Below are 10,839 nucleotides of genomic sequence, written 5' to 3' on the forward strand. Positions count from 1 at the left end.
CTTTTCTCCAGTAATTTATAATTATCCCGTTGGACGCTTATGAAGTATTTTTTGTATATTTAACCCCTCAGAGAAAATCTGAGCATATCTCTACCCTTAAAAAGTCTGGTAGCCTGATGGCGGGTGGCGGGGAGAGAAGAAATCCTGTTTCTCCTTTCCCTGATTTTGTCCCCAAACTACATCTTGCTTTGAAAGTAGGGGAGTTGGAAGGAGAGGAGTTAGCCTCTTATGGGGGCCCTGGAATGCAGCTAGCTGCCAATCTTGGTGTGCATTTTGTCAAGAATGGCTGCTTTCTAAAAACAAACCAACTTTCCTTGATCCCTCAGGTCAGGGATCTGGGAGAGACTGGATGGTATAAAAGGGGTTTCCAAGGCAAAAAAGCATTGTTCTCATGGGGCATTTATGGAGGATGTTGTCAGTGGGCACTTGGAAGTTCTAGAAGTCATGTGGGGCACTGGCGTCTGCAGTTCCTGGTGTGCTCAGGACATTCTGTGTCTGCATAGAGGGTTGCTGCACAATGGCTGGCCAGCTCATACCTGTACAATTACTTCTAGCACCTTGGCAAGCAGGAAAGGGATTACAAATATACCAACAGGGTAGGCGTTTGCTCTGGGGAAGAGGCTGATTTGGGGTGAATAGTTCGTACCACAGGAAGCCTGCTGTGTGTGGTGGGCAGGTGACATTTGGACTGGGCTCCTGGTGGCTTTTGGCTCTCTTCCAGTTTGGCCTAACAATGAAATTACACATTGAAGGGGTTTGTTACTGTTGACCTTTATTCCAAAGCCGGGCTTCTTGGTAAAGGCATCCATGTTCTCCATGTCTACACTTCCTCATCCCCCATTCATTCCCCATCAGCCCACAGTTTGCTTTCAGCCTTCATGGCTCCTGGGAAATGTCTTCCCCTCTGCTGCCATCCTGGGGCCCCTCCCGAGGCTTAGTCTCCTTCCTTTTCTGCCCAGAGCTCAGCCCCTTGGCTGCTTTGCCACCTCCCTCCTCTAAAGTCACCCACTTTGGGAGCTTCTCGTTTTTCTGCCTCTGCCTCCTTTGCCCTTCCCTTATGTTTGGTTGTTCCCAGACTCCTGGGACTTAAGTTCTACCATTTATTACCATTGAGGCCTGGGCAGGTCATGTAACTTGCTTTAACCTTAGTTTCTTTCCCTGTGAAATGGGGATAATACAGTACATACCTCATTTGGGGAAGATGCAATGGGACAATACTTATAAAGTGATTTACATGGTGTCTTTTATGGAGCAAGTACTTACTAAATGCTAGTTAACATCACTGTTACTCCTTTCTCACTCTGCCCACTGTCCACCCACTGCAACCAGAGGCCTTAACAACTTCCATTCTTTGAAAGATTGCCCTTCAGCCTAGCCCTTCCTCCTCAGTCTACACCCCAGGGTGCTGAGTATCTCCAGCACCATGAATATTGCAGAGCAGTGAGTAATACCTGTTGGGTTCACTGGACCCACTTCATAGGCCCCACTCCCTGTGCTCAGTGAGCAATAAACTTGTCGTAGATTCCACACTGTTTAATAGAAGAAATAGTGCTGATCATGGCTGTGCACTTTGTTCACTATGTAAAGGTACTTGGGAGAGCACAGCTGACTGGAGAGTATATGGTAGCTGGGGGGCCCAGGAAGAAGGTCTTTCTCTATCTCAGGCCTTCTTTGAAACTCAGATTCATTGGAAGACTTGCTAGTGTCTTTCAGGGCTTTGAAGTTACCCAACAACCTTTAATTGTGTGCATTGCTTTTTTTTCTTTTGAGATGGAGTCTTGCTCTGTCATCCAGGCTGGAGTGCAGTGGCATGATCTTGGCTCACTGCCTCCGTCTCCTGGCTGGTCTCGAACTCCTGACCTCAGGTGATTCACCTGCTTTGACCTCCCAAAGTGCTGGGATTACAGGCCTGAGCCACCACACCTGGCCTGTGCATTGCTTTTTTTTTTTTTTTGGACAAGGTCTTGCTCTGTCACCCAGGCTGGAGTACAATGGTACAATCTTGGCTCACTGCAACCTCTGCCTCCCAGGCTCAAGCGATCCTCCTACCTCAGCCTCCCAAGTAGCTGGGACTACAGGCGCACACCACCACCCCCAGCTAATTTTTGTATTTTTGTAGAGATGGGGCTTCGTCATGTTGCCCAGGCTGGTCTTGAACTCCTGAGTTCAAGCAATCTGCCTGCCTTGGCCTCCCAATATCTAGTATTTTTCTATGATGCGAGATACAACCTCCCATCTGTGATTGTTGTGATATAAATATAAACATATTCGGTATGGAACCCAGGCCTGAAACCTAGGTTCACCATTGTTTTGTCACCTTGTATTGTGACTGCCACTCCTCGAGCTGGCACCCCCCGCACAAATCACATGCTCTCTGTGCCGAGGGCGGAATCTGCTGGTTCCTTCTGAGTGTCAAACTCCTAGTCCCCTGTCCCCTTGGGGCCAGCTCCCTTCTTTTTGCTGTTGGGACTGACTGCGCATCACAGCTTCCAGGGCTGCCGCTCAGGACCCTCCCCGTGCTCTAAGGAGCTGCCCTGCTCCTGGCATTCTGCTGTCTTCCCTTCAGTCTCCTTGAATTGTGGGGAAATAGGCAGGCGTTTTATAGCCATTTACAGCCAGGCACAGTCCTTCTAGCCTTTTGGAGAGAGGCCTGTCTGTGAGGAGAGGAGATGTGTGACAAAGATTCTATCCTTGACCAAACTCTAGCCCAGCCTCCTCTGAGCTGTTTTTCAATGAGGCTCTATCCTTAGACATATCCTTTAAAATTGGGTAAGAATCCTGCTAAGATTGGGCAAGAATCCTGCTAAGTCAGTTTAGTCGGAATGCGCCACCCTCAACAGTGGATCACCCTCCATATCTGACCAAATCCTCGCCTCCACCATAGCCTTGGCCTGCCTTCAGCAAGAACCCTCTTAGTTCAGTGTAGCCAGAATCCCCATGACCTGTTTCATCTGAATCATTTTCCATCCACCGAGCCTCCTACCCTGCTGCATGGCTAACAACTCCCACTTTCCCCTGTCTCTCTGTCCTGCTGCACAATCCCATTGTGGTGGTCCCTGTTCCTATCATGATAGTCCTGAGTAAAGTCGTAAAGTCTGTCTTTTAACAAGGGTGAGGGCCAGTCGTGGTGGCTCACGCCTGTAATCCTAGCACTTTGGGAGGCTGAGGTGGGCAGATCACCTGAGGTCAGGAGTTCGAGACCAGCCTGGCCAACATGGTGAAACCCCATCTCTACTAAAAATACAAAAGGTGGTGCACACCTGTAATCCCAGCTACTCAGGAGGTTGAGGCAGGAGAATTGCTTGAACCTGAGAGGTGGAGGTTGCAGTGAGCTGAGATTGAGCCACTGCACTCTAGCCTGGGTGACAGAGGGAGACTCCATGTCAAAAAAAAAAAAAAAAACCCAAAAAACCAAAAACACAAAAATAAGGGTGAGAATAATCTTCTCTTAACATGTGGGTGGACCACTGCTGCAGGCCACGTGAGATGGGAAAGCTGGGCGCCTGTGTCCAGTTTTCCCTGCTTTCCCATTGAGGGCTTCCGCAGGGATGTAACAACAGGAGAAGCTACAGACATGTCATGATTTCCCTTGTTCTTTGGGAAATCTGAAAGAATGAATCCTTTCCGAATCCCAGAAAGGCAGCCAACCTTTGAGACCTTGAGGGTGGACTGCAAAGTTCACATCTCACAGGGGCCAGGTAGGTTATGTACATTTGTAAAGTGCTCCTGGTGCTACGAAAGGGAGGAGTGGAGACTGTGGCAAAGCAGAGAACACATGTCCCATGGAACGCTGTTGGTCGGCTCCAACCAGTTACGGCTTCTGGGACTGTGGGCCTGGTGTTGTCAGTGTACCTGTAGATAGGAAGTTGGGTTTTTACGTGAAAATTCTAGATTTTGTAAAGTGTTGGCTAGTAGTAAAAATAGAGTATGGCCAAAACAGCTCAGAAGTTTGCCCTCAGGCATCTGGTTTGTAATATCTGGGCTAGAGTCTCATTATCCCTCTTGTTGAGGGAGGGAAGTTATTAGGAGAAATTATTCCCACACCCCCCTCCTTCCACCGCCAATTGGAAGGAAGGAGGCTGCTCATGGGCAGGAAGAGGGAAGTGGTGCAACCTGGAGTCAAGGTGGATGGCTTGGGTTTAGGCCTTTGGAGGATTTCCTTGGGGCGGGGGTTGGGACAGTGTGCTGTGTGCCTGCAACGTCTTGAATGAGCGCCTGAGTTACCCCTGGAGAGCTGCCAGCCCCACCTGAAAGCCTGGACTTCTTGGCTCAGGTCTTCATGTGAGGCTTAGCCAGGAAGAAGGGGTGCCACCCACCTTTGTGATGCCACATGGGTCATGCCAGCAACCCCAGATCCATAGGCCCTTCCTCCAGTTGGACTTCTGTGGACTGCACAGGCCCAGGAGTTCCTACATGAGCCCAAGGGATGTGAAGAGTGGAATCCCCATAACATGGCTCAGACTGAATTATCTGCCAAGTCGGGGACTGAGGGCCAAGCCATGTTTAATTGATTTAGAAAATGAAGAGATGGAGGCCGGGCATGGTGGCTCACACCTGTAATCCTAGCACTTTGCGAGGCCGAGGCAGGTGGATCACAAGGTCAGGAGTTCAAGACAACATGGTGAAACCCCAGCTCTACTAAAATATGAAAATTAGCCGGGTGTGGTGGCACACGCCTGTAGTCCCAGCTATTCAGGAGGCTGAGGCAGGAGAACTGCTTGAACCCAGGAGCCAGAGGTTGCAGTGAGCCAAGACTGAGCCACTGCACTCCAGCCTGGGCGACAGAGCAAGACTCCGTCTAAAAAAAAAAAAAAAAAAAAGAGAGAGATGCAAAAATATCCCGGGTATCTTCATATGTCAGTATATATGTGTGTGTTTAGTACCTCCTGGTTGGGACCCAGTTTGAAAGCCTGAGAGTTCTGGAGATGTGGATGCCTGAGAATCACGGTTTTACTAGGCAAAGATTTTCTCCTCTTCTCAAAATAGCTGTAGTTATTAGACATCCTAGGTATTTAGGTTCCATGTCACTTTCTCCAGTTGGGGCAGGTTTTAGGAAATTGTGCAGGTGCCTGGTTTCCTTGTACAAACACATTTGCTGACTTACCCACTGATGTCGGAGCCGCTAAGTTTTCATGACTCTGTCATTGACTTGAATACTTCCTTTTCCCTTGACTGAGTCTCCCCTTATGAACTTTGGATGTTTAAAATGGAATTTAGTGATGTTTTCACACCACATTTTTCATTATTTAGCACTTTGGAAACAGAGGTTGTTTTGTTATAAGCTTTTTATTCTTCTTAACCTCCTCTGAATACTTGAAACCTTTCACAACGGAAATGAGTTTACTGTGACCTGAGTCGGTATTATACAGTAAATGCATGATTCTCAAAACACACTGTTTATATGGAGAATAAACGTGGTCCGGAACACAGTGTTCAGTGTCTGAAATGAAATGCAAGTCTCCCGTTTCCCAAGGCTGACAGGGTGGTTGCTGAATGATATTCCAGCTGTTTAAATGAAGGGCCCTGGAAAGGTTTGTTGGAAGTGAATTCAAGGGCGTTGCCTCTTCGTGGTTGGGTTTGCTCTCCGCAGACCCAGGAATGCCCTACTTTCCTTGAATTCTGAGCTTCAAAGCTTACATCAATGTCCATCTGCTTAACAACCTGTTTTAGTAACCAAGTATACCAAGATGTTACTGTCACATTAAACTGTACTCCTGCACCCTTTCCTTTCCTTCCCTTCCCTTCCCTTCCCTTCCTCCTTCCCTTCTCTTCCCTTTCCTTCTTTTTTTTTTTTCTTTTTTTTTTCCAGTATCTCACTCTGTCACCCAGGCTGGAGTGTAGTGGTGTGATGTCAGCTCACTGCAGCCTCCACTGCCTGGGTACAAATGATCCTCATGTCTCAGCCTCCCGAGTGGCTGGAAATACAGGCATGTGCCATTATGGCCTGGCTAATTTTTGTGTTTTAAATAGAGATGAAGTTTCACCATGTTGGCCAGGCTGGTCTCAAACTCCCGGCCTCAAGTGATCTGCCTGCCTCGGCCTCCCAAAGTGCTGAGATTACAGGCGTGAGCCACCGCGCCGGCCTGTACTTCCTTTCTTGATCACACCACCACAGTCTTGACTTGCAGGTCAATCTATACCTTATTTGACATAAAATATTGTCAGCAAGTCTAATGGAACATTCCACCAGAGTGGGAAACCCATCTCCAAGATGCAGTGGTGAGCTATTAATTAAAGCTGGCTCGTGCCCTCAGAGCAACTTTCTTTGATGCTGCTTGTGACAGGTCAGCATTTGCATCATATGCCCAGCGGAGCCTGCTCTGCCTGGCGTTATCACTTGTCCTTTAGGGACGGTGTGGCCTCTTTCTTCATGGCTGTGTTAGATGTCATCCAAGTGAATTGCTTCTTTCTCTTTCCTGTTTATTTGTTTTAGGGTGTCACCTCTTAGCCATCTGAGCACTGGGCTGGCTGCCAAAAAAGAGGTGATGATGTAACGGGCCAACTCCCATGTGGCTCAGAGTGGGGGGACCCCAGGACTCCAGGATGGGACAGGGCAGCCACTTCTCACCAAGGTGACACTGGGGCTTCTGAGTGAGCCTCTGAGTGGGGAATGGGGGGAGGGGCAACATGATGGAGGGGTCAGTGACACACCCCTGCCCCCATGAAGAAAGGATTTCTGCTTTGAAATTCCTCTACTAGAAACTACTTCCTTCTGCTCAGTTTTATTCCTCAGGAAGGGATGTGTGCGTGTGTGTGTGTGTGTGTGTGTGTGTGTGTGTGTGTGTGTGTGTGTTTTGACAGTTCTTTCTTTATTTTTTTGAGATGGAGTTTCGCTCTTGTCACCCAAGCTGCAGTACAATGGCGCGATCTTAGCTCACTGCAACTTCCACCTCCCGGGTTTAAGCGATTCTCCTGCCTCAGCCTCCCTGAGTAGCTGGAATTACAGGCATGCGCCACCACACTTGGCTAATTTTGTATTTTTAGTAGACGGGGTTTCTCCATGTTGGTCAGGCTCGTCTTTAACTCCCAACCTCAGGTGATCCACCCGCCTTGGCCTCCCAAAGTGTTGGGATTACAGGCATGAGCCACCGCACCCGGCAAACAGTTCTTTCTTCAAAAGTGTTACATATTTATTGTAGAAAAATTTAAAAATTCACAGAGGCAATAAGTCATTAAGATCAATCAAGAACTATATACATATAATTACTATTTAAACCTGAGGGGCGTGTGTGTGTATGTTTGTGCGCGTGCACACATGTGTGTAGAGACAGAATTTCATTTCTGTTTTTCTTTTTTTTTTTTTTTTGAGACGAAGTCTTGCTGTTGCCCAGGTTGGAGTGCGGTGGCACAATCTCGGTTCACTGCAAGCTCCCTCTGCCTCCTGCCTCAGCCTCTGCAGTAGCTGGGACTACAGGTGTCCACCACCACGCCTGGCTAATTTTCATACTTTTGTAGAGATGAGGTTTCACCATATTGGCCAGGCTGGTCTCGAACTCCTGACCTCAGATGATCCGCCCGCTTTGGCCTCCCAAAGTGCTGGGATTACAGGTGTGAGCCACCGCACCAGTATAAAAACTGATATCATGTAATACACACATTTTCAGTACAGTAAAAAAAAAGTCATGTGGTGAAGGCTTTTTCTTTCCGATAAATATCAATCTATGTCATCATTACATGGGTCCGTCAAAATTTGTTTAAATAAAAAAAAATTTAGTTTCCAGATTTATACTTGGGTGAACGTGTTTGAAGTTAATTTGTATTTTCTTCTTTTTGAGACATGGTCTTAAAAAAAAAAAAAAAAAGATGACTATTCAGGGCGCTAAACAGCCTGTCTGCTCCCTATTGCTAAAATAATCCAACACTAGTCTTTTCTCACCTAGGAGTTGCATACAATTTCAGCAAATGCAAGAGATCCAGAGCAGCTCTAATATTCACCACTTCTATATACCTAGTGCTTAGAATAGGCTCTTTTCCAAGTGCTTTATGCCTATTAATTTACTCCTCATGAAAGCCCTGAGAGGAAGGTGCTGTCACTAAAGCCCACTCCACTGCGGGGACACACGCACCCAGAGGCCAGGCAACTGTGAAACTGCCTTTGCAAAATTAAGACTGAGACAGCGAAAGAGATCTAACTTAACTAACTCCATCTTCCTTCTAACCTCCAAGCAGTCTTTGTTCATTCCTGAGCACAGACTGAACTAACAACTTTGGGAGAAACTTAGCTTATAGTTTATAGCTTAAAACAAAGACGGTAACAGCCCTTTCCCAAAGCAGACCTCCCTCTTGCCTGGGGACTAGATTGCCTTTGTGGGACTAACATTAGCCACGACATTAGAAATTATAGTTTAGGAGTCATGCAGCTGGAGGCTACAAGATTCTGACCCTCCGTAAACTGCTCCTAGAAATCATTGCTTGAGATATTTTGCAGACCCTGCACTTGACGGATCAGCTGGCCCCACCCCATCAGTAAACGGGCTCATCTGATCCTGTGGCTCCCACCCAGGAACTGACTCAGTACAAGACAGATTTGACTCCCTAAGATTTCGTTCCTGACCAGTCAGCGCCCCCGGCTCACTGGCTTTCTCCTACCCATCGAATTGTCCTTAGAAACTCTGCTCCCAGAATGCTCGGGGAGACTGATTTGAGTAATAATAAAACTCCAGTCTCCTGCACAGTCGGCTCTGCATGAATTACTCTTTGTCTGTAGCAGTGGATGAATTGGCTCTGTCTAGGCAGCAGGCAAGGTGAACCCCTTGGGCGGTTACAACTGGCCCATAAGTGCGAGGCTCATGAGCAGCAAAGCAGACTAGCCCCCCAGGCAGCTCGCTCTGACCGCTGACGCTTTCCCCTTTCCCGTAGAACCGGTGTGCAGCCATTAGTTCACACAAGTCACATGAAAGCCCCGTGTGTCCAATCGTGCAGCCGCTGTCCACCACAACAAATATGGTGTTGGTCGGAAAACAATAGCTCTCCCCTCAGACACACAGTGAACCTTCTCTTTCTGAATGTGTCCATTTCTTCAGTAACTACAAGAGGTATCTGCTATGTGCCAGGTGCTGTTCTAGAGACACATCGATATTCTTGTTTCTTTTTTTTCTTTTCAGAAGCCAGTTGGAGTTTATGGTTTCATTTGCCCAAAAATCCACCTTCGTGGACCTCAAATTCTTTCCAAGAATCACTACCACACATATTAATTTGAACATTCTCCACCCTTCCACCATCCCTGCTTCTCCTGGGAACTTCAAAATAAAAATGGCCCATGTGCCCCCACTCCAGGTCCTCGTGTAGGACTGTCTCTTCTTCTCTGGGGGCTGCAGTTCTGATGCGAATGATGGTGCTGTTCCAGTGCTGGGCCATTGCACAACACGAGTTTTGTTTCAGGAATTTTTTTATTTTTTTAGAGGGAGTCTTGCTCTGTCGCCCAGGCTGGAGTGCAGTAGTGCAACCTCAGCTCACTGCAGCCTCTGCCTCCCAGGTTCAAGCGATTCTCCTGCCCCAGCCTTCTGTGTAGCTGGGACTACGGGTGTAGGGTGCCATGCCCAGCTAATTTTGTATTTTAGTAGAGACGGGGTTTCACTGTGTTGCCCAGGCTGGTTGCGAACTCCTGACCTCAGGTGATCTGCCCGCCTCGGCCTCCCAAAGTGCTACAGGCGTGAGCCACTGCACCTGGCCTCCGGGCAGTTTTATAGAAGGCACCTGTTCCTAGCACCTCGGATTTGGACACCAAGCCACCTAGCTTCTCACCTCGCTCTAACAAAGAATCCATGGTATTGTGCAGAATGATCTGGGTCTCGTCTGGTTCGGCCTGCACTTTAGTCATGGGGTCAGCGTCTCGTGGGTTCTGGTATCTACTGAGGTGACCATCCAGGGATGCAGAATGGATTGTAGCAGGGGATCCTACTGGCCAGTCTTTCCTGTTGACTTGCTTGGAGAATTCATCTAGTACTTTCTCCAGCAAGGTAAAGGCCACCCGGGATGGGCACTCATTGTCAGTAATGACGACACCTGCAAGACTGTCATTCTGAACATAGACGTGCCACAGATAGTCTTGTTCTGCGACAGAAGCTCTAGTGCCTTTGGATGAGCGCTCCAAAATCAGTTGACTTGTGAAGGTCATGAATTCCTGAACGCTGGATCTCTGAGAAAAGCTGAAGGAAGCCACATCGTCGTACCCGTCTTTGAGCAGTACTACCTTGGCCTCGCCTTTGTAGAGGACACTGAGGCTGTACAGCTTCATGGCTCTGTGCCCTCAGGCCACCTGCCTGCCCAGCTGCGGGACCGCTCTGGATATTATGACTGTGGTATTAGGAATACCACATTGGTATTCATAATAGATGTATGCACAAGGCATGGAAGCTACTCAAAACACACAAAGATACCCGCCTCCTGGAGGGGATATTGCTCAGACCAGCAGGTAACAGGCCCTCGTATAAGAAACTAAGAGCTTTAGAGGGGCCCCTGCCTGCGCAGGCCCAGGTATAATTGTGATGGAGAAGCTGCACTTCAGTCCCTCAGCCAAAACCTCTCTCGGGTGCCTTTCATTTGATTCCAGCTGTCCTGTCTTCCTGGCTCCCAATGCGCTGTGCTGTCTTCCCAAGTTACTCCATTTCCTGATCCCAGCCCCGGACACTGTGCATCTGTCCATCCATCCAGTGAATTCTTTCAATCTGTCATTCAATCACCTCTTATTGAGTTCCTTCTTGGTGACAGGCACTGTGCTGGCTGGTAGAGATATACAGATAGACAAGGCAGCCCTTTGCCCGTGAGCCAGCTCCGGGACATTCGGGTGGAAAGCACCAGGTGTTGATGAAGCAGTCAATTAAGTTTGACGACATATTC

General features: G+C 48.2%; 1 protein-coding gene across 1 annotated transcript; it reads right to left on the reverse strand.

Annotated features, from left to right (window-relative positions):
- Positions 1-435: 435 nt before the first annotated feature.
- On the reverse strand, positions 436-10,280 carry LOC105536955 (synaptobrevin homolog YKT6-like). Its single transcript, XM_011976441.1, has 3 exons — positions 9,667-10,280; positions 1,452-1,529; positions 436-557 (listed from the first exon to the last, which is right to left on the reverse strand). Exons 1-3 carry the CDS (start codon positions 10,235-10,237, stop codon positions 436-438), a joined length of 771 nt encoding a protein of 256 aa, XP_011831831.1. The 5' UTR covers positions 10,238-10,280.
- Between the last annotated feature and the right edge of the window lie 559 nt (positions 10,281-10,839).

Source organism: Mandrillus leucophaeus, unplaced genomic scaffold, assembly GCF_000951045.1.
Source record: "Mandrillus leucophaeus isolate KB7577 unplaced genomic scaffold, Mleu.le_1.0 Scaffold166, whole genome shotgun sequence".
Classification (NCBI taxonomy): Eukaryota; Metazoa; Chordata; class Mammalia; order Primates; family Cercopithecidae; genus Mandrillus; species Mandrillus leucophaeus.

Bases quoted from the DNA above. Each gene is read 5' to 3' on its own strand.
- LOC105536955 (XM_011976441.1), bottom strand. From the start codon at position 10,237: ATGAAGCTGTACAGCCTCAGTGTCCTCTACAAAGGCGAGGCCAAGGTA. The intron at 1,530-9,666 runs GTGCAGTGGCTC...TCTATTAAACAG, and splicing joins TAAAACTGCCCGGAGGCCAG to TGTGGAATCTACGACAAGTT. The intron at 558-1,451 runs GTATTACTCACT...CTGCTTGCCAAG, and splicing joins GGGTCCAGTGAACCCAACAG to GTGCTAGAAGTAATTGTACA.